The 24,347-nt window shown below is 38.7% G+C and overlaps 1 protein-coding gene across 4 annotated transcripts in view; it reads left to right on the forward strand.

Moving 5' to 3' along the window:
- The first annotated feature begins 2,587 nt into the window (after positions 1-2,587).
- The window catches only part of DPP8 (dipeptidyl peptidase 8), a 71,519-nt gene continuing 49,759 nt past the window's right edge, over positions 2,588-24,347 (forward strand). For 2 of the 4 annotated variants that reach the window (XM_045449404.1, XM_045449406.1), the window contains exons 1-4: positions 2,676-2,788; positions 4,541-4,677; positions 6,899-7,168; positions 12,302-12,414. In XM_045449404.1, the coding sequence (XP_045305360.1) occupies positions 4,641-4,677; positions 6,899-7,168; positions 12,302-12,414 (420 nt within the window). In that variant the 5' untranslated portion in view covers positions 2,676-2,788; positions 4,541-4,640. Of the gene's footprint in view, positions 4,678-6,898; positions 7,169-12,301; positions 12,415-24,347 lie in introns of all 4 variants that reach the window. The other 2 variants (XM_045449403.1, XM_045449405.1) reach the window with 2 other exon arrangements.

The raw sequence follows: 24,347 nt of genomic DNA on the forward strand, positions 1-24,347 counted from the left end.
CCAGGTATGTCTGATTCTGGGAGTGCACGCTTTTACCTGTGAATACCAGAGGAAAAGTGCCACTGCCTGAAGATCATGGAGTGTTAGACACAGAAGGACTCTTAGGCTGGTCTCTGAGGAGGCCCAGTGTGGAAAACTCTCAGGATCTCTAAAACATAAGGCTAGACCCAGACAAGGACTTGACTGCCTCAGACGGGCACGGCTCCAGGAGGCAGCCCAGATTTCCCTAGGAAGCGTTCTCACTTGGCCTTGCCATCCCAGCTTTCACTCACACTTACTGCCCCCTGCCCATTATGCCAGAACCCGACTTTTTTTTTTTTTTCAACGTTTATTTATTTTTGGGACAGAGAGAGACAGAGCATGAACGGGGGAGGGGCAGAGAGAGAGGGAGACACAGAATCGGAAACAGGCTCCAGGCTCTGAGCCATCAGCCCAGAGCCTGACGCGGGGCTCAAACTCACGGACCGCGAGATCGCGACCTGGCTGAAGTCGGACGCTTAACCGACTGCGCCACCCAGGCGCCCCCAGAACCCGACTTTTAAAATGCAAGAATGAATTTGTATCAACGCCGCCATGTTAACACAGACTATTTACTCAGATGTTGTGTGCTAGACAACTTGCCTTTTCCTGATGAGTTCCTAGAGTGCAGGGTGGCAACAAGCTGGCTAGGCTTTGTCAAGCACATACACAAGGTTGGCAAGACCCCGGCCTGACTGAGTTAGCCAGTAGAGATACAACGGGCCACTTCAGATTCGGATAGTTTAATACTTACCTACACAACAAAAGGAAGAACGCATTAAGGTGCCAGCTGCCAGTGGTCCTTGTCCCACAAATCAAAATGGAGAATACTGAAACAGATGGGGTAAGATGACTGCAGGGTAAGTTGTGGCATACCCAGCTGCTGAGAAGCCAATTCTAGACTGCAGCTAAGTGGTTCTCATATTCTGCAGCGATATTCTGAGTGGGTGGGGCAGAGAGCCCACTCTCAACAGAACCTGGGAAATGAGAAGCTGCCAGGGGAGATTGGCTTGAGATCCTTATAAGCCTCCCATCCTCTCCCGTCCTGGGAAGATCACAAAGCATTCTGCTAAGACTCAGATAAGCTTTGGTTCAAAGACTTTGCCCGTGAGGCCTGTGTGAGGCAACATGTGAGGTTGCCAGGGTGCAGGGTGGAGATGTTCCCTTACAGCTTCCTCTGGCTTGAGGCTTGTTAAGCCTGCCATAGAGAAAGTGAGATTGAAAACCAAGAAATCTGAATTCAAGCCTAGATCAATCCATAATTAGTCAAATGACTTAAGCAAGTACTTAACCTCTCCAGAGCTTGCTTTTTAAAATCCATAAAATTATATATTGTTTTGTTTGCTTGCTTTTGGGGAGGTCTTTTTCCTCTTCTTCGAGTGTAAACCACACAAAGGGATCTTGTCTACTTTATTCACTATTGTAGCCCCAGTGCTTAGAACAGTGACAGGCACATGGCAGCGATTCAACAAACACTTGGTTGAATGAAATGAACTGCAAGATATTTCATTGTGTTTTGTTAGTATGTGCATGTGCATTCAAAGCCTTAAAACCTACTTTCAGGTCATTTGCAGAAAATTCACAGAGGAGTCCCAGTGAAAATGCCTGTACCTTTCTGTTAGGGGAGCTCAACTGAAAAAAAAAAAAAAAGCCCCAGGGAAGACTCATTTAAAGTGAAAGTGAGCAATTACAATGAAGAATGGAATCTTGGCACCCAAATGGATCTTTTATTAGTGCTATTATAATAAATCCTAATGATCCACACCTCTGACACATGGTCCCTTGAGTAATAGAAGAGAGGGGAGGCCAGCTTTTCCACTGTTTTGTTATACACCTTCCACTTTCCCAGTCATCTCCCCAGCCTCCCTTTTTCTCTTTCTTTTTCTCAGCCAATGCATGGTGTGAAATAGGAAGAGACTACAGGTTAACAGATCTGCCTCTGGTTGTGATTACAGCAAGTTAGTCACCTCCCTGACAGAGCCAGTTTCTTCCTCTCTAAGTGTTATTGTGACACATACGGTTTTCCTTAATTACAACTACATAATGTGTTCTATCTCTCCTACAGATCAAGAAACCATGGCTCAAAGAGATCGACTGACCTGCTAAAGATCACTAATTAGTACTAGAGCCAAGCTTTCTGACTCCAAGTTCAGGTTTCTCTCCACCACAACAGTGGGCCGCTCAGAAGTTCCCTAAGGCCTTGGTCCCTCCCCTCTGTCATCTTCAAGAAGGGGCAGGGATTTTTACTGGCTTGCTCCCTGCTCTGATCTCAGCGTCTACAAACTCTGCCTGGTACATAGCAGGCACTCAACATATACTTGTTGAATGAAAAAAAAAAAAAAGATGGATGAGCAGACACGCGCCACAATGCGTCCTGCGACTTCAAGCAAGTCGCCACCCGTTTCTGGATTTCATCTCTGTCCCCCACCGCAGCGGTGTCCGTTCCGCGCCGCGTTCGTTCCTCCGGCCACTAGACTGCACTGTGGCAAGGGACCCCACCCAGCAGGGAGCGGCGCCCTTCTTGGCCCCGCCGAGCCTTCGCTGGTCGGAGGGCGGGTCGCGACGAACCGGAAGTTCCGAGGCGCCAGCGCCGCCGCCGCCGCCGCCGCTGCCGCCTTTAAGTGCCGCGTTCGCCGCCTGGGTTGCCACCGGCGCCGTCGCCGAGGAAGCCGCTGCAGCCGGGTCGGGAGTGGAGGCGGCGCGGCATGAAGCGGCGCAGGCCCGCTCAGTAGCACGCGTCGGGACGCTCCGGGCGGGGCCGGGGGGGAAGGTGCAGTATCCGCCCCCTCTCCTTCCCCTTCGCCCGCGAGGCCTGGGCCCCAGCCCGGCGGGCCCGCTCCGTCTTACGGAGGAACCGCCCGACGCGCTCTCCCGGTTAGCCCGCTGTGCGGTTTATCCGGCGCGCCGCCCTGCGCGGATCAGAGCCGGTGGCGGGGCCCCGCTTGCCGGAAGAGGAAGCCGAGGCTCTGAGATTCCGAGTCCACCAACGTTCACTGGGCGCCCCCTGAGCGCTGGGTGCTGGCCTCCCGGCTTCCACGTCCGTTATCCTAATTGAGCCTCGCTGGGGTTGGGAGCCGGGTAATGCCCGGGCTTACGGATGAGGAAACAGAAGCTCGCAGAGGCGAAGGGATCTGCCTATAAAGTTCGACTGTGGCGGATCGGATTCGGACTGAGATTTTTCTGGTTTCCCAGCCGGTGTTCCTTCCTTTTTCCTGTCCCACTCTAGGTCGATTCCCTCCCTGCTTCACTGGCCCCCGCTCATTCTCTTTCACCCACCCGGGGCAGGATATATACATTCCTTTCCCGCTCCCCCACCTCTCCCCCTCACACGCTTTTCTCCTAAGACTTCTAAGACTTGGCATTCCCTCCCCTCTCCCTCCCCCCCCCCCCCGCATTCTCCTCAACATTCTCTGCTACACCTATCCTCTTCTTCCCCATTCACACCTTTCAAGATCTTTGCCCAGTCTGTGATAATCAACCTCTCCACTAGCTATGGACCCAGAAAAGTGAAATGGCTAGGCTTAAGTGACGCGTGGGGTGTTCAACTGGACGACTGGTTGACTCTTGGAATGAAAATTAAGAATGACGTTTTAGTGGGTCCAAATTCAGGAGTCCTGAAGCCGTTCTCTAACCCAACATGCTCTTATCTGAGTGAGGGGCTTAGTGCATGGGAACATGTCTTGACATCTTAGTCCATCGTTCTTATGCTAGCATAGCTTCACCCTTTTCCCTCCATTGCCACTGACCTTTTCTCACCGCATCTCCCCTTCACCTACTTGGTGAGCCCAGAATTAAAACTGATAACAAAGTAACAAGTGTAATCACAGCTCCTCCTTTCTTTTTCCTTTTACTAAGCCAAAATTTCAACAAGCTTAATGCTTCCTTTTAGGGAAAAGTTACCTAATTCGATTGTTTTCAGACTATAGGTGGAAAGGAAAGGAGCAAAAGTGGAGTGCACTTTAAACGGATAGCACATTCTTCATCTTATGAAAAAAATTATTAAATGCAAGTTAGTTCCCTTTCCATGAAAATGGCCTGTTTTATAATTTTTACTGGTTATTCTACGGAGTCTGTCTCCACCCAGCTCAGTATGTATTATAATGTAAAAGCAGGAACAGGAACAAGCACAGAGAAATAAATTTTATTAATCATCTGTCATTTTTGAGGATTTACAGTAGCCACTGAGTAACCTCACATTTGTATGCCTTTTTTACTTTTTGAAGGTCTTCCATAATTTGCCTTTTAATGTATATATACATGTCAGGATTTAGACTGTGTTTGGATATCCTTTTGAGTAAATTAGGCTGTACATTTCTGAGATTTTTAAAAAATTGTAATTATAATAATCTAAAATGTAGATAGAAAATAATTCAGGCATTATATATTACACCAAGAAGGTTATTTCTGTATCAGTTTTAAGTACTATTTGAGATTTGAGATTTAATCTTTTTGGCCACATATGCTCCATTTTAATAATGATCAACAACAGCCTTGTATCTTATCTCATTATCCTGGTGAGCAGGATTGGATGGTGAGAAAAGGAAAGACTCCTGTGAGAAGAGAGCAAGATGAGCAGAGGGATCTATGCTTGAAGTTGAGTCACTTGAAAAAGATCTCTTTGAATGTGGAAGAGATCTGAGCAGATGAAAATACAATCAGGTAGGCATGAGGGAAGGTCCTTAAGTGAAGAGGTAGGGGGGCAGTGAAATATATGCACTGTGCTGAAAATGTATGCTGACTCTCTCTTCTAATTTTTGAAGTTAGAATCTTAGGAATGTATTTGAATATAAGATGTTATGGAAACCTGGAACTTAAGTCATTTAGTTATACACTTGTGTATATTACTAAAATTATATAGTATTAGATGTATCCTGGAAAATGCAGGATGTACATTTACTATAAGCACATAGAGTAGTAGAATGTCATTTGAACTGTGAAGTTTGTGTGTGTGTAGACAGAGACAGAAATAGTCCAGAGACCTAGTACAGCTTAGGAATAGCAGGTAATTTGCTATTAATAAGTGCGCGCTAACACAACTTTTACATAGGAGAGATGTCAAGTTAATGGTGACTCAGGAAGCTGGGCACTAAGCCTTGGGAAGTCTGCCCGCTGAACTTCCCTCTTCTGTTCCCTAGCCTTATTCTTGTGAGCAATGGTTTGAAGGTGAAGTTCCAAATTTAACAAATGGGGGGTTGAAAAAAATGAGCACGGTTTGTGTAGCTTCTCTCACTTGTCCTTCGCTCTGTTAGGAGTTGAACTAGATCCACTTACGTATTTGACAGAAAGTAGGCCTCCCATTAGCTTTTAGGTGGGCAGTCACCACTGTCATAAACTGCTCCTTGCTATCAGTGTGCTAAGTAGCAGTTGAGCTAAATGACTTTTCTCTACCAAACTGTTTGGATTTTGGTCATTGGAAGTAAATGTCCTGTCCTAGTAACATTACAAGTTGGATACTTGATAAAACTCTTGAGTGGGTTTTTTGTCCACTCGTGCTACTGTTACATTGAAAATGGTAATATGTTTCGCTGTAGCATGAAAAAAGACACACTGTTCTGGCCACACACTGTTCTGCCTTAAAGCTTGCCTAGTGTAGTAATTCACAACCCACACCTTCTAATTAATTACTTTTTCTCTGTGGTTGGTAGTTACCACGAACTCTTGTTAACCTGGGAAGCTGAGCTTTAAAAAAGACATCGTATTAAATATACAGTCATGAAAAAAAATATATATACAATCATGTACTGATTGTTGCCCTAGAAGTAGTTAATAATTATGTGAAATCCGTTACATAAATGCAATCTATTTATCTCCCAAATCAAAAAAAGCAGGTTGCTCCAGAATTTTTATGTTGCTTCTTTTTGGTAGTTTCATGAATAATGCGTGGCAGAACATCACACAATGGCTTATGATAACACTTCTTGATATTTTCTCTGATACTTTGCTTGTGTTACATTCAAGTGTTGAAATAAAGGAAAATACATCCTCTTCTGAATTTGTAAAATGAAACACCATTGGTAGATGAAATGTTAATATTGTTTTGGAGTTGAACTGGTAAATTGGGTTCCCACTTCAAATATCGATAGTACAAAAGTTAAATGCTTTTTGCATAAACTATTTCAACTAATTAAAGCCGCTTGAAAATAGTATCTTTTTCCTCTCTGAGAGTAAAAGTTGTATAATCTATAATCATAGTTACATAAATTCCTTATAGTCACCAAAAGTGATGGTAAGATAGTGATGTCTAGGCAAGAGCAGAAGACAAAGAAAAATGTACCAGCCAGTTAAGTCTTTTGTTGTTTGGAGTTCTATTTAAAAAGATACAGTATTTATATTTTCATGGGTAAGTGCCCTATTACATTACATTGTATTATTACAACTACATTGTTGACAGCAGTTTTATCACTGTTCTAATTGGTCACAGTTATTTCTGTTAACTGAAGAAGTTCATGTTTATCAAATGTGTTACTTTTTTAAGTGCAAAAACACTTAGCTCCCTTAGCACATTTAGCTTCACTATTGACATGCTCTTGGATGGAACATAGCAGCCAACTGGCATATGGCCTGTTTCCTTCCAGTGTGGGAAAGAAAAAAGGAATTTTGGCAAGAGATATGTAAGGACAGCCTTTTGTAAAAGGTCCTAAAGCGATTTATAGTCATAGTGAAATAGACATGACCTCAATTTTTTTAAAAAAATCTCATTTTTAAACTGAATCGAGAAGAGGGAGCTATTACTTTTACTAGCTTTCATTGCAAATGTGCTGAAGACCATCTTTTTCTTGCCTTTTTTCGGGGGGGGGGAGCAGTATCAGACTGTCATTCCGATTAATATAAAAGAAGGCAGGCCTGTGAGCAACTAACTTCATGTGCCTTATTTTTCTAGGAAAATGCAACATGGCAGCAGCAATGGAAACAGAACAGCTGGGTGTTGAGATCTTTGAAACTGCAGAGTGTGAGGAGAATATTGAATCACAGGATCGTCCTAAATTGGAGCCATTTTATGTTGAGCGATATTCCTGGAGTCAGCTTAAAAAGCTGCTTGCTGATACCAGAAAATATCATGGCTATATGATGGCTAAGGCACCACATGATTTTATGTTTGTGAAGAGGAATGATCCAGATGGGCCTCATTCAGACAGGATCTATTACCTTGGTGAGTATGAAGTCATAGTTTCTAGGGGAAATTCTTTCTTGATTCAAACTTACAAGCTAGATACAATTGGTGAACAAATAAATGAATCAGTAATGTTCCATTCAAGGGAAAAAAATGATTGGAAGAACTTCAGTTTTGGTGCTGTTGTAATTTTGGTTTGTCCCATTATTTTCACTTGCGGGTACGAAACCATGAGTTGATTGTGGCCTGCCTTTCAGAATCAAAGTTAAAGATGCCAGAAATTACTTCTTCCTAAAGCTAGTTCAAAATGCCTTTCCTTGGGAATGGTCAGATTAGGAACACAAACAGTAAAACCACTCTCACCAGTGGCTACTTTCATTTTTTTTAAAACAAGACTGGATTTGGTGTCTTTTTTTCTGAGCCTGTTCACTCCAGATTTAAGATCCATCTAAATTAAATATATTATGCCACTGACTTATTTTTTTGTTTATTAACCTTTTAAAAATAAATTTATTCCTCTCCTTCAAGGTTATTTCATTCATATACATGCATATATTTTTAGAGCTATTCTCTGGATTAGTGCACATCAGTAATTATAGATGCATTTTTTTTTTTAACAACTCCAGAGTATTCCATTATATAATTGTGCCATATTTACTTAACCATGCCCCTAATAATGGGCATTTAGGTTTTTCTATTATACTGTTAGAAAAGATGATGTGATGAATATTTTCTGTGTTAGATCAATTTGTACATTTGTGAATTTTATTATGTATAGGACTGATTCCAGAGAGTGGGAATGTTGGGACAAGAGTTGTATGTATTCTGAATTTTGGTTGATATTGTCAAATTACCCTTCCATTGAGGGTTTATATTCCTATCAGCATTGTCTCAGAGTATCTGTTTCTACACACCTGTACCAGTAGTGGGTAATCAGACTTTTTTATCTTTTCTAGTCTGATTAGTGAACAGCCATCTCATTGTAGTTAGTTTTATAAATTACTATTTTTTTAAGTTGAAGTATAGTTGACATATATATTAGTTTCAGGTGTATGACATAAAGATTGGATATTTATATACAATATAAAAGGATCACCAAAATAAATGATCTAGATATTTTGTAATAATGTCTAGATTTTAATTAGATATGTTTCACCTTACATAGTTAACAAAAAATTTTTTCAATGATTTTTTTTTATGATAACTTTTTTTTAAAGTTTATTTATTTATTTTGAGAGAGACAGAGTACCAGTAAGGGAGGGGCAGAGAGGGAGAGAGAGAATCCCAAGCAGAGCTCAAACTCATGAAGCTGAGATCATGACCTGAGCCCAAACCAAGAGTCAGACACTTAACTAAGTGAGCCACCCAGGTGCCCCACTTACCTACTTTTAAGATCTGTTCTCCTACCAACTTTAAAATATGCAATACAGTATTATGAATTATAGTCACCACTCTGTACCTTATATCCCTGTATCTCATTATAGTTTTAATTCCAGTTATAAGTGAGGTTGAGCATCTTTTTACATATTTAAGAGACCTTTATGTACCCTTTTCTGTGACTGACTTATTTATAACATTTGTCTGTTTTTTTGTTGGACTGTGGGTGTTTCTTATGAAAACATTTTTTTGTATAATGAGGGAATTAAACCATTGTAGTATTTTCCTCTGAGGTTTAATTTGTCTTTTGCCTTTAGTGCCTTTTGCCACATAGAAATTTGTGATTTTTTTTTTTTTTTTTTTTTTTTGATAGTTAAATTTGTATTCCCTGTAGGCTTTGGCATCGTATCTAGAAAGGCTCTCCCTGGGGCGCCTGAGTGGCTCAGTCAGTTAAGCGTCCAACTTCGGCTCAGGTCATGATCTCACAGTTTGTGGGTTCAAGCCCCATGTCAGGCTATGTGCTGACAGCTCAAAGCTTGGAGCCTGCTTCGGGTTCTGTGTCTCTCTCTCTCTGCTCTTCCCCACTTGTGCGTGCTCTCTCTCTCTCTTTCAAAAATAAATAAACATAAAAAGAAAAAGTTAGGCTCTCCCAACTCCAGGATTATGTCATTTAAAATCTGTATATATTTTGGACTTTCTGTTTTGTTCCATTGCTCCCTCAGATCGAGTGCAGCATAGTATTACTATTATTGTTATCATAGCTCTATATGTTTTCCTATTTGGTAGCACTAGTCACCTTTCATCACTCTCTTTCATATTTGTTTTGGCTATTTTTGTTTGCTTGTTTTTCTATGAACACTTAAAAATAGCCTACATAGCTGTTTAAACTCCTTTAGGATTGATGTTACATTTATAGGTGAAGTTAGGGAAAATTGGCAGTCTTCAAAATTTTGAGCTCTTCAAGAAAGTTGTATGCCTTTTCGTTTGTTCAAGTCTTTTATATTCATCTGAATTTAAAATATTTTTTTGTATAAATACATTGTTCTAAAAGTTTTAATATACTTTGAACACCCACAAGTGTGTTCTAGTGTGTCATCAGGAGAGAAGCAATGGGAAAAGTTTGTTTTGTGCTTATATGGCACTGGTGTGTGTGTGCCTAGAATGCCTTGGAAGTTTTTATTGGTCACATATGAAGCCAGGGAAGACCTGGAACAAGGCACAGTTTCAAGAGGTTCAGATGAAATGATTATGGGGAATGGTTCTCATTTGAAAATAGATGAGAACCAAGTTTTTCATATTTGAGAGCTGAAGACTCAAATCTTTTTTTTTTTTTTTTAATGTTTATTTTTGAGAGAGAGACAGCATGAGTGGGGGAGGGGCAGGGAGAGAGGGAAACATAAACCTGAAGCAGGCTCCCGGCTCTGAGCTGTCAGCACAGAACCTGTTGCAGGGCTTGAACTCAGAGACCACGAGATCTTGACCTGAGCCAAAGTCGGACGCTTAACCAGCTGAGCCACCCAGGCGCCCCAGGGCTGAAGACTCTTAGAAGGAGAAGGCTTAAGGAGGATATGATCACATTTTATAAAATTATGAATGGTATAGATAGGTGACTGCCATTCTGATAATTCTTTAACAAAGTAACCCTAGAATTACAGAATAGATTTAAGACAGAGTCAAGTTCTAAAGTGAATGTCAGTTGATATCTTTTTATTCCAAAAGGCAGTACAAATTAAGAAAGCTTAAGAACAGTTTAGGAAAATAAAGAAATAAAGGAAGACATGGATATTTGGGATGAGCCCCCTTCCATAGACTACCTCCTCTGCCATTATCACAAACACTAGGCTAAGGGGGCGTCTGGATCGCTCGGTTGGTTAAGTGTCCTACTTCGGCTCAGGTCGTGATCTCACGGCTCTGCTTGTCGGTTCGAGCCTGGTGTTGGGCTCTGTGCTGACAGCTCAGAGCCTGAAGCCTGCCTCAAGTTCTGTGTCTCCTCTCTTTGTCCCTCCCCTGCTCATGCTCTGTCTCTGTCTCTCATAAATAAACATTAAAAAAAAAAAAAATTAAAAAAAAAAAAAACACACTAAGCTGAGGATCTGTTCTAGCCGAGAGTTCCTTGGTCTTCCTGTTGTGCTTTATTTTCTTCTTCCTTCACTCTCCCCTAGATTTTTTGGAAATGATACCATTCTAGCACATTTTATGGTAGAAGGGATTTGTTTTACTTTGAATTTTCTTTGGTTCACATCTTCATAATCATAATGTTTCTATTACTTCTCTTTTGTATGTAGCTCATTCCACACTGCTGTGATATTCCCATTCAGTTACTGCATGATTTCACAGAATAGACCTGACTTCTACTTAGTATAGACCTCTTTACTTCATCCTTCCCCAATAAAGAACAGAGATTTTTAGCAAATCAAATAGCAGATTTTTGTTTTGTTTTAATGAGTATACTTAGATCTGAAGTGTATTACATTTCAGTAATGTAAATGTATTACTGACTATGGTTATAGGATATTTATAACAGGAAAAACTAGTATTCAGTTAGATCTATGTATACTTCTAAATAAGTATTTTTTAGGGGCACCTGGGTGGCTCAGTTGGTTAATTAAGTGTCCGACTTCGGTTCAGGTCCTGATCTCATGGCTCTTTGTGCATGCACACTCTCTCTCTCTCTCTCTCTCTCTCTCTCTCTCAAAAATAAATCAACATGAAAAAAAAATTTTTATTCAGAGCATTAGTGGGGAAAAGGCAGGGAGAGAGGGAGACACAGAACCCAAAGAAGGATTCAGGCTCCAGGTTCCATGCTGTCAGCACAGAGCCCAACATGGGGCTCAAACCCACGAACCGCGAGATCATGACCTGAGCTGAAATCGGACACTTAAATTAACCGACTGAACCATCCAGGCAACCCCTGGCCCCTAATTTTTTTTAATAAGTATTTTTATTTTTATTTTTTTAGTTTTTTAATGTTTTATTTATTTTTGAGAGAGAGAGACAGAGCATGAGTGAGAGAAGGGGCAGAGAGAGAGACAGACACAGAATCCAAAGCAGCTCTAGGCTCTGAGCTGTCAGCACAGAGCCAGACATAGGGCTTGAACTCATGGATCGTGAGATCATGACCTGAGCTGAAGTCGGACGCCTAACCACCTGAGCCACCCAGGCGCCCCAATAAGTATTTTTATTTTTTTAAGTTTATTTATTTATTTTGAGAGAGAGTACAAGCAAGAGGGGCAGAGAGAGAGAGGGAGAGAGAGAATACCAAGCAGGCTCTGCACTGCCAGCACTGAGCCCTCCGTGGGGCTTGATCTCACAAACCATGAGATCATGACCTGAGCTGAAATCAAGAGTTGAATGCTCAACTAGGTGAGCCACACAGGCGCCCCTAAATAGGAATTTTAAATGATTCAGGGGAAGAAGAAACTTAGTAACCTGAAGTTTCCACAAAGCTCCATGCTTTTGCGTTTCATGAATCTATTGCCAACTTGTAAGAGGACTTAACAATTTTCAAAAAACTAAAAAGATATTTGTCCTTACATCGTCTTACACACTTTCACGTTTGTTTTGAGAGGGTCCAGGATCTGAATATTGAAATGAAACTTGAGCATTCTTCTGTGAAGCCTGGGTTTTACTGAAGAAAATTCCCGTGGCAAATGGCATGTGCATCTCCTACCTGTTAACTTTCCCAGAGAGTGCAAAACTTCACATTATGTAGAAGGCTTTATGTACTTACTACTACGATTGCAGTAGACTGCTTTTTCTGGAAATGATTTTTAAATGATTATTTTTCTCTTATAGCTATGTCTGGTGAGAACAGAGAAAATACACTGTTTTATTCTGAAATTCCCAAAACCATCAACAGAGCAGCAGTCTTAATGCTCTCTTGGAAGCCTCTTTTGGATCTTTTTCAGGTAGGATTAAACATTGCTATTCCTGTGATTTGGTGTACATTTTCAGATGCCTTTATTAAGAGGCAGAAATTCAAGTGGGTTTTATATTTGAAGTAGATGTGAATCAAAAAGAATGAAAACATGTTTATATTTTTGAATGTATGACTGTTAAATTCCATTTAATTCTCAACATCTGAAACTAAGGGATGTTACAATTCAGGTTTTAAAACTACTTTCTCCCTGTTAAACCACCTTCCCCTTCTATAAACTTGTTAGTTATATAGTTCTCACATTTTGGGGGAGGAGTTATTCATATAAAGGCAGATACATGTTTCTGCCTTTATATTCATATAAAGGCAGATACATAGTTCCAGAAAGCTTTGGTTTAAATTTTTAAATTGAATCTTTAGTTTTACTGCTTAGTAACAGTGCTAATGTAAGGACACTAAGTTCAGTTTTTATTTCTAAATAGTATAATACAATTTATGTAGAATCAAAAGCTTAGGGGTTGTTAGGGGTTTTTTTTGTTTGTTTGTTTTCCTCAGTATTTTATCTTTAGACAAAAAGCAAATAGTTGAAAACATCCCAAGAACAAGATGACAGTTTGGGTGTGATCGTTTGCCCTTTTGGTTCTCATTTATTATTTTACATTGAATATTTCCTTATTAAATAGCATTTTGGGTTAAATGAGCTAAATGTGATATTATTCTTAGGAATTAAAAAATAATTTCTATGATAACTAATCATTTTGACTGCAAATATATCACTGTTGTTTTTTACATAGACTTCATGACTTTTCTTTAAAACAGAAAAATTCCTTTTTTTAAGAACCAAAATAATGGTAGTTTTCTTTTTTTTTTTTTTTTTTTTTTTTAAATTTTTTTTTTTTTCAACGTTTATTTATTTTTGGGACAGAGAGAGACAGAGCATGAACGGGGGAGGGGCAGAGAGAGAGGGAGACACAGAATCGGAAACAGGCTCCAGGCTCTGAGCCATCAGCCCAGAGCCCGATGTGGGGCTCGAACTCACGGACCGCGAGATCGTGACCTGGCTGAAGTCGGACGCTTAACCGACTGCGCCACCCAGGCGCCCCATTAATGGTAGTTTTCTAATGAAATAATTTGCAAATTAATAAATCAAACTTTTATTTTAAACTTTTATTGTGGAAAATTTCAAACTGGTAAAATTGTATGTAATTATCAAGAATTATCAAATCTTGTCCATTTACATTTTATTGCAGCCCTACCAGTCTCCCCTTGCAATCCCTACCCCCACTTCTTGGATTATTTTGAAGCAGAGCCAGATATGTTGTTTCACTCGTAAATAAGTCAGTGTGTATCTGAAAGATACAAATTCTTTTTAGAAATTACCACAGCATCATTATCATAACTTTAAAAACTGATCTTTTTTTCATATGAAATATTCAACTGGTGTTCAAATTTCCCTGATATTTAAATAAAATTCCTCTTTTTTTTACACTTGATTTGTTCAAATCAAGATCTAAATAAGGTTCACATGTTATAATTTATTAATAGGTCTCTTTTAATCTATTGGTTTTCCCTCTATCCTTTTTTTCCTCATTGTACTTTATCCATTGAAGAAAGAAGGTTTTGCTGATTGCTTATCTGTGGTGCTGTTTGATATGTTTTTTGGCCCCCTGTATTTTCTGTAAATATGAATAGGTAGTTAGATCTAGAAACTTGATCAGACCCAGGTTTGCTTTTTTTTGAAAGCAGGGTCTCGAAAAGATATTTGTACACCCATGTTCATAGCAGCATTATTCACAATAGCCAAAAGGTGGAAACAACCCAAGTGTCCATGGACAGATGGATGGATAAACAAAATGTGGTATATACATACAATGGAATATTATTCAGCCTTAAAAAAGAAGGAAATTCTGACATGCTACAGCATCGATGAACCATGAAGACGTTATAATAAGTGAAATAAGCCAGTCACAAAAGGACAAATACTATATGATTCCACTTATATGAGGTACCTAAAGCAGTCTAATTCATAGAGAGAAAGTAGAAGGTGGTTGCCAGGGGCTGGGGGAAGGGAAGAATGGGGACTTGTTGTTTAATGGGTATAGAATTTCAGTGTTGCAAAATGAAAAATTCAGAGATGGGTTATACAGCAATGTGAGTATACTTAACACTACTGAACTAAACACTTAAAATAGCTAAGATGGCAAATTTTATGTTATATATATTTTACCACAATTTAGAAAAAAAGAATACTTCTTAGATAAGGTTTGCTTCCATCAGGAGGCATATAGAACTTTATTTCTCTTCTTGTGATGACAGCACCCTTTGGATCATTGCCAAAATCCATTAATTTATGAGGAGTTAAAAAATGGTGGTATTTTATCATTCCTTCTTCATTTATTAACTGAAATACTTCTATAAAAAGAAATTGCTATTCAAAAACTCAAGAAACAATGGAAAGGCAGAATAAATTTTGATTCTTTCCCCTTATTTATCATTTTTCAAATAATTTGTTTCCTGTAGTCCTTCATAGGTGATCACCTAGGTTTTTCAGGGGAATGTTTTTTTTGGTGTGTGTGTGTGTGTGTGTGTGTGTGTGTGTGTGCGCATCCATCCTCATAAACTTGTAGAGTAAACCTAATTGACGTTTTTTGATCCACTGACAGTTATTATTCTTACTGTACAAATTGTCTTATTTTTGGCTGGTGACAGCCCCTTCAACTTGACATGTCAAATCCTTTTGGCATGATACTTGCTGCTATAATGAAGATTTTCCACCTTACACATTGCCTATTGCGTGCTTGGAGTCCATCATTTCTGCAAGGAACTCTAGTTCCTTTAGAGGAAATTGGTATTAAGAGACCACGATGTGGGTACTAGGAATGCTCATTATTATTGAGTTTGTCATCGTTTCTAGGTTTTTTATTGAACAAACTAGGGAATATATACATTCTGTGTGTATGTGTGTGTGTGTGTGTGTGTACGTGTGTGTGTGTGTGTGTGTGTGTGTGTGTGTTTGAAATGTAGGTATCAATATGTATCCAAATCGAGTCAGATAAACCATAATGTCAGACTGATGTAACTAATTGAAATTTTACATACAGAATTTTTCTTTAACCTCATTTATCTTACATATGAATCTCCTTTCTCTGATGCTAAATAACAGTTTAAATAACATATTACTCATTTGCTTTACTCCATATTACACACACAAGTTTCAAGATAACAAAGGAATCAGCACTATGATTACTTATAACAGTAACTTGGAATTTTTCTTCTCTGTGTGGTTATGTTACCACTTCTATTCAGTTAGGTGCATTTGCTTCATTTTGTTTTCAGTGTTAGGAATTCCTTTTTTAAAAAAAATTTTTTTTAATTTTTTTTTTTTAACGTTTATTTATTTTTGGGACAGAGAAAGACAGAGCATGAACGGGGGAGGGGCAGAGAGAGAGGAAGACACAGAATCAGAAGCAGGCTCCAGGCTCTGAGCCATCAGCCCAGAGCCTGACGCGGGGTTCGAACTCACGGACCGCGAGATCGTGACCTGAGCTGAAGTCGGACGCTTAACCGACTGAGCCACCCAGGCGCCCCCAAAATTTTTTAATCTTTATTTTTGAGAGAGAGAGACAGACAGACAGACAGAACTCAAGTGGGGGAGGGGCAAAGAGAGACGGAGATACAGAATCTGAAGCAGACTGTAGTCTCTGAGCTGTCAGCACAGAGCCCAACGCAGGACTTGAATCCACAAACTATGAAATCGTGACCTGAGCCAAAGTTGGATGCTTAATCTACTGAGCCACTCAGTTGACCCAGGAATTCCTTTAATTTTTAATTGAATTTTATTGTATAAAATAGTTACAGGATTCCAAATTCAAATCCACAGAACAATGTATTTAGAGAAGCTCCCTGTCTCCTCCCATCTGTTGCCCTCCCTCTCCTTCTAGATAACGGTTTTGTTTCTAAATAGCTTATCCCTTTTAAACAATGTGAGTATATAGACATTCATATCCCCCCCTTAGAGAAATAGTAATATCCAATATACATTTTTCCACCTTGCAATTTTCAAGTAACAATGTATCCTTCAGATCACTCCACAGGGATACATACATCATTTTTATTTCTTTTTACGTATGTTGTGTTGTGCAGACTAATCATAATCAACCAGTTCCCTATTGGTGGACATTTCAGTTATTTCCAGTTCTATTGTAAATAGTATCACAGTGGAATGGCTTGGGCATACACCTCTTTCTAATTTTGCCAGTATGTCTTTAAGCTAGATTCTTAGAAATAAAATCACTGGACCAAAAGGTCTATTCTTTTGTAAATTTTCTAGATAGTACCAAATTTCCCTCCATAGGAACTGTGCCGTTCGAATTCCCACTAGCAAGATTTGTAAGTGTGCCTGTTTTCCCGTAGTTCTCCAACACAATAAATATATGGTTGTACATTTGGATTTTTGCCAGTCTGCTAGATGGGAATAGTGTCCCAGTATAGTTTAATTTGCATTTCTGTTACAGGCAAAATTGATCATCTTTTTATACAGTTTAAGGCTACTTGCATTTCTTTCTCTGTAAATTGTTTATTATATTTCTAACCCACTTTTCTGTGGGGTGATAGGTCTTTTTCTTCATTCTTAGAAGTCTTCAACCTACTTAAAGAGGATATTAACCTTTTGCCTGTGATACAGTTAGCAAATATTTTCCCCAAGTTGTCATTTGTAATTTTACTCTCTTTATGGTAGGGTGGGCTGGGCTGTGTGTGTGTGTGTGTGTGTTTTGGTCATGTGAAAGATTTTTATATAATAAAATATATCAGTCTTTTCTTTATTTCTTTTGGATTTTATTGCTTCTAGAATTTGTGTCTTCTGTCACAGAACAGTTTTTTCCACACCCAAATTATAAAAGAATTCAATCATGTTTTCATCTGGTACTTAAATGATTTCATTTTTTAAAGCTTTATTGAGGTGTAATTGACACGTAATAAACTGCAACTATTAAAGTATAGAATTGATAGATTTGGGCATATGTATGTACCTGTGAAACCATTACCTCAGTCATTACCCCCAAAAGTTTCCTTGTACCCTTCGGTAATCTTCCTACCCATCTGTCCCCAGGCAACTATGGTACCAGTCATGTACAGTCTTTGATAAGTTTTATCTCTTAAATATTTCAGAGATTTTTTTATTCTACTGTAAATGGTATTTTCTAATTTCAGTTTCTGGTTGTTCATTGATAATATTTAGAAATACAATTGATTTTGTGTATTGATCTTGTCTTGTAACCTTGCTTAAACCCTTTTATTGGTTCCATTCGTTTTTTTTGTAGCTTCCACTGGATTTTTCTGTATAAACAGTCATATTGCCTGCAGACACTGCCAGTTTTACTTCTTGCTTTCCAATATGATTTCTTTCAGTTTCTTTTTCTTGGCTTATTGTACTGGCTAACTCCTCCAGTGCCAAGTTGAATAGAAATGGTGAAAGCAGATGTTCTTGTGTTCCTAATCTTAGGGGAGGAGTCATTCGGCCCTTTGTCAGTAAGCCTGTTAGCTGTAGGTTTTTCATAAATGCTCTTTGGTAGCTGGAGAAGTACTCTTATATTTCTGGGTTGCTTAGAATTTTTATCAGGAAAAGTTACTGAATTTTGTTAAGTGTTTTATCTGTGTTTGTTGAAAAGATCATAAGGCTTTCTTTTTTATTTGTTAATATGGTAAAGCATCATTTGATTATTGAATGTTAAATCAATAATCACTTGGTTATGATTTATTATCCTTTTTAAGTATTGTTGACTTAATTTGCTATAATTTTCTTGATTGTTCTATATCTTCATGAGGGATACTGGTCTGTAAGGTTATTTCCTTGTAATTAAAAAATTTTTTTTAATCTTTATTTTTGAAAGAGAGAGACAGAGTGTGAGTAGGGCAGAGGCAGAGAGAGAGGGAAACACAGAATCCGAAGCAAGCTCCAGGTTCTGAGCTGTCAGCACAGAGCCTGATGTGGGGCTTGAACTCACAAGCTGTGAGATCATGACCTGAGCCAAAGTTGGATGCTTAACTGACTGAGCCATCCAGGTGTCCCCCCTTGTAAATTTTTTAAGTGTTTATTTATTTATTTTGAGAGAGAGAGAGACAGTGCATGTGGGGAGGAGCAGAGAGAAAGAGGGGGGGGGGGGAGAGAATCCCAAGCAGGCTCCACACTCAGCAGAACGTAAGCCTGACGTGGGGCTGAAATCAAGAGTCATACACTTAACCTGAGCCACCTAGGCGCCCCTTTTCTTGTAATTTCTATATATGATTTTGGTAATGGTGTTATGCTGGCCAAGAATAAGTTGGAAGTCATTTCCTCCTTTTTAATTTGCTAGAAGAATTTGTTTGGTAGAATTCACCAGTAAAGCCATCTGGACCTGAAGTTTTCTTTGTGGAAAAGTTTTTAACTGCAAATTCAATTTCTTTATTAGATGTAGTACTATTCAAGTTATCTATTTCTTTTTGACTGAACTTTGGTTGTTTGTGTTTTTTAAGGAATGTTTCTATTTCACCTGTGTTACTGAATGTTTTGACATAAGTTTCATAATATTCCCTAATCTTTTTTTTTTTATTTTTTTTAATGTTTATTTATTTTTGAGACAGAGAGAGACAGACTGCAAGTGGGGGAGGGGCGGAGAGAGAGGGAGACACAGAATCTGAAACAGGCTCCAGGCTCTGAGCTGTCAGCACAGAGCCTGATGCGGGGCTTGAACCCACGAACCGTGAGATCATGACCTGAGCTGAAGTCGGACGCTTAACCGACTGAGCCACCCAGGCGCCCCTTCCCTAATCTTTAAAAAAAAAATTTTTTTTAACGTTTATTTATTTTTGAGACAGAGAGAAACAGAGCATGAACGGGGGGGGGGGGGGGGTCAGAGAGAGAGGGAGACACAGAATCTGAAACAGGCTCCAGGCTCTGAGCGGTCAGCACAGAGCCCGACGTGGGGCTCGAACTCACGGACCGTGAGATCATGACCTGAGCCGAAGTCGGCCGCTCAACCAACTGAGCCACCCAGGCGCCCCTTCCCTAATCTTTTTAATGTCTGCAGAATCTGTGGTGATGTTCCTCTCTCATTCTTGATATTCTGTGTAATTTGTGTCTTCTCTCTCTTTTTTTTTTTTTTCTCATTAATCTAAAGGTTTATCAGTTTGGTTTCATTAATTTTTCTGTCATTTTCTATTTTCTGTTTCATTGTTTTATCCCCTGATCTTCATTATTTCCGCTTACTTTGAATTTCATTTGTCTTCTAGTTTCATAAGGTAGTGGCTGATGTTACTAGTTTGAGACCTTTCTTTTTTTCACTAAATAGGCATTTAGTGTTACACATTTCCCTGTAAGTGCCATCTTAGCTGCATCCCATATATTTTGATATATTGTGTTGCCATTTTTGTTTAGTTCAAAATACTTCCTATTTTCCCTTTACCCCATGAGTTATTGAGGTGTGTACTATTTAGTCTCCAAGTATTTGTGTATTCTCCAGAGATTTGCTTTCTAATCTAATTCTGTGGTATTCAGAGAACATAATTTGTATGACTCGAATCTTTTCCAGTTTTTGAGTCTTGTCTCACGACTCAAATATGATCTATCTTGGTGAACGTTCTGTGTTTACTTGAGAAAAATATGTATTCTGCTATTACTGCATTTATAAACGACTTGGATCAATTTATTGTGTTGCTCACGTCTCCTATGTCCTTACTGATTTTCTGTTTGTTTTATCAGTTATTGAGAGAGAATGCTGAAATTTCCATTTCATGATTGTAGGTTTAACTATTTCTCCTTGCAGCTTTATTAGTTGTTGCTTTATATATGTCGAAGCTATGTTGTTAGGTACATAAGTGGATAGGATGGTTATGTCTTCCTGATTAATTGGCTCATTTATTGTTACAAGATGACACTCTCTGTTTCTAGCAACATGTTTTACTCTGAAATTTAATAGTAATATAACCACTCTAGCTTTCTTCTAATTAGTGTTAACACAGAATGTGCTTTTCCATTTTTTAATTTTTTTTTTACCAGCTTTATTGAGATATAATTCACATACCATATTCACTCATTCAAGTATAGAATTCACTGGGTTTTAGTATATTTACAGAGCTGTACAGCTATCATCCCAATCTAATTTTGGAATATTTTGTCATCCCAAACGGAAACCGATCAGCAGTTACTCCCCATCCACCTAGCTGCTCACCTGCAGACCTGGCAACTATTCATCTATTTTGAGTCTCTATAGATTTGCCTATCCTGGACGTTTCGTATCAATGGAATCGTACAATATGTGGGTCTTTGTGACTGGTTTCTTTCACTCAGCACAGTGTTTTCTGGATTCATTCACATCGTAGCAGATAACAATATTTGTGTGGCTGAATAATGTTTAATTTCATGGCTGTACCACATTTTACTTATCAGCTTATGGATATCTGTGTCATTTCAGCTTTTGGGCTTTTATGACTAATTCTGCTTTTACCACATATGACATTTTTTGTAGACTTATGTTTTCAGTTCTCTTGGGTATATATATCTAGGAGTAGAATTGCTGGGTCATGTGGTAACTGTCTAAAATTTGTATAATTTTTTTTTGACCCGAGCTGAGGTCGGTCGCTTAACCAACTGAGCCACCCAGGCGCCCCTAACTGTCTAAACTTTTAAGGAAGTATTAAATTGCTTTTCCATAGCAGCCGCACCATTTTACATTCCCACCAGTAACGTATGAGGCTTCTAATTTCCTACATCCTCACTAACACTTGCTATTATCTGTCATTTTGGTTATAGCCATCCTAGTGAGTGTGAAGAGGTATCTCAGTCATTTGATTTGCATTTCCCTAATGATCAGTGATGTTGAGCAGTTTTTCATGTCTTTATTGGCCATCTGTATATCTTCTTTGAAGAAATCTCTGTGCAGGTTGTTTGCCCATTTTAATTTGGGTCTTTTTTTTTTTTTTTTTTTTTATTTTGATTTTTTTTTTCAACGTTTATTCATTTTTGGGACAGAGAGAGACAGAGCATGAACGGGGGAGGGGCAGAGAGAGAGGGAGACACAGAATCAGAAACAGGCTCCAGGCTCTGAGCCATCAGCCCAGAGCCTGACGCGGGGCTCGAACTCACGGACCGCGAGATCGTGACCTGGCTGAAGTCGGACGCTTAACCGACTGCGCCACCCAGGCGCCCCTAATTTGGGTCTTTCTAATTTTGAGTTGTAAGAGGTTTTTTTATATATTCTGGATACAAGGTACTTATCAGATATTTGATTTACAAACATTTTCTCCCATTCTGTGAGTTGCCTTTTTGCTTTTTTTCTTGAATTGCAGTAGTCATTAATTAGTATGCGATCAGTCATCATTACCTTTGGCAAGAGTTTAGTACTATAATCATTAATTTAGATCTGTATATTTAAACACAATAGCTTTGGTCTCTCCTTTATGGAAGATAAGACATTTTTGAGACATCCTTTTTCTTCTATTCATCATTTACCTTAATCTGAAGTTCTTACATCTTCATTACAAAAAAAATTGCACTGAAATACGTGTAATATAAAATTTACCATTTTAACCATTTCTAAGTGTACATTAGTGCACATAAGTGGTATTAAGTACATTCACATTGTTGTATATCCATCACCATCATCCATCCATAAAACCTTTTCATCTTGCAAAACCGTAACTCAGTACAAATGAAATAATAACTTCCCATTGCCTTTCCACCTAGCCACTGGCAACCACCATTCTACCTTCTGTTCCTGGGAGTATAATTACTCTAGGTGTCTCATATAAATAGAATCACACCGTGTTTGTACCTGACCTATTTTACTTAGCATAATGTACTTAAAGTTTATCCATCTTGTAGTCTGTATCAGAATATCCTTTTTAAAGATGAATAATATTCCATCGTGTATGTATGTATGTACACACACACACACACACACACACACACACACACCACATGTTATTTACCCATTCATCATTAATAGTCACTTGGGTTGCTTCCACCTTTTCACCATTGTAAATAATGCTGCTATGAACATGGGTGTACAAATATGCTTTCATGTTCCTTTTTTAATTCTTTTAGGTATGTACTGAGAAATGGAATTGCTGGATCATATAACTCTGTTTTGTTTTGTTTTGTTTTTGAGAGATTGCCGTAATATTTTCCATAGCTACCACGCGCCATTTTACATTCCCACTAATAGGGTATGAGAGTCCCAATTTCTCCACATCTTCACCAATACTTATTATTTTCTGGCTTTTTATAGTAGTCATCTTAATGAGTATGAAGTGGTATCTCATTGTGGTTTTGATTTGCATTTTTCTAATGATTAGTGATATTGAGCATCTTTTCATGTGCTTATTGGCTATTCGTGTATTTTTGCAGAAATGTCTATTCAAATTCCTAGCCCATTTTTTAATGCAGGTTGTTTGGGGGTTTTTGTGGTTTATTTTCTTGATAGTGTTGTATTGTTTGAATAGTCACCACCAAAAGGATATGTCCAAATCCTAAAGGTGTCTGTGAATGTGACCTTGTTTAGAAATAGGGTCTTTCCAGATGTAATTAAAGATCTCAAGATGAGATAATCCTGGGTATAGGGTGGGCCCTAAATACAGTAACTGGTATTCTTATATGACAAAGGAGAGGGAAATTTGAGACAGACACAAAGGGTAAAGACCATCTGAAGACATAGAAAAAGATTAGAATTATGTTGCCACGAGCCAGGGAACCCTGGAGCCACCAGAAGCTGGGAGAGGCAAGGAAGTGTTCTCCCCTAGAGCCTTTGGAGGCAGCCTGACCCTGCTGAAATCTTAATTTTGGGTTTCTGTCCTCCAGAACTGTGAGATAGTAAATTTCTGTTGTTTTCAGTCACTAAATTTGTGGTAATTTGTTAAAGCAGCCCTAGGAAACTAATAGACATTCTTTGATGCACACAGTTAAGTTTTGATAAAGTACAGTTGTGCTTTTTTTTTCCTTTGATTCCTTGTGCTTCCGATGTCGTATCTAAAATACTGATACTGTTGCTTAATCTAGGGTCACACAGTTTTGTCTCTTATATATGAGTTTTATAGTTTTAGCTCTTACATTTAGATCTTTGATTCATTTTGAGTTAACTTTTGTATGTGGTGTGAGATAGGGGTCCAAATTAATTCTCTTACATGTGGAATCCAGTTGTCCTACCATTTCTTATGGAAAGCTATTCTTTTCCTCATGGAATGGTCTTAGCACCGTTGTTGATTAGCACCTTAGCACCTTTGTTGAAATGCAATTGACCATAAATGTATAGGCTTATTTCTGGGCTCTCAGTTCAATTCCAGTGGCCTGTAAATCTGTTTGTATGCCAGCACCATACTGGCTTGATTAATGTAGCTTTGTACTATTGAAATTTGAAAACGTGAGTCCTCCAGTGTTGCTTTTTTTCAAAATTGCTTTGAAATTCCATATCAATACTATTAAGATCAGCTCATCTATATCTGGAAAAAAGGCAGATATGATAGGCAGTCTTTGAATCTCTAGATTAATTTGGGGTATATTGCCATCTTTATAATCTTAAGTTTTCCAATCATGGATATGGGATATCTTTCCATTTATTTAGATGTTTATTTTACTTAAATAGTGTTCTTGCTTGTACTTCTTCAGTTAAAATTATTCCTAAGTATTTTATTCTTTTTGAGGATATTTTAGATGAAGTTATTTTTTTATTTAATTTTTTAATGTTTATTTTTGAGAGACAGAGAGAGACAGAGGGTGAGTGGGGGAAGTGCAGAGAGAGAGAGAGAGAGAGAGGGAGACACAGAATCCGAAGCAGGCTTCAGGCTCTGAGCTGTCAGCACAGAGCCCAACACGGGGCTCGAACTCACAGACTGTGAGTTCATGACCTGAGCCGAAGTCTGAGGCTTAACCCTCTGAGCCACCCAGGCACCCCTTTGATGAAGTTATTTTCTTAATTTCATGTTCATACTGTT

This window comes from Leopardus geoffroyi, chromosome B3 (genome assembly GCF_018350155.1).
Source record: "Leopardus geoffroyi isolate Oge1 chromosome B3, O.geoffroyi_Oge1_pat1.0, whole genome shotgun sequence".
Classification (NCBI taxonomy): Eukaryota; Metazoa; Chordata; class Mammalia; order Carnivora; family Felidae; genus Leopardus; species Leopardus geoffroyi.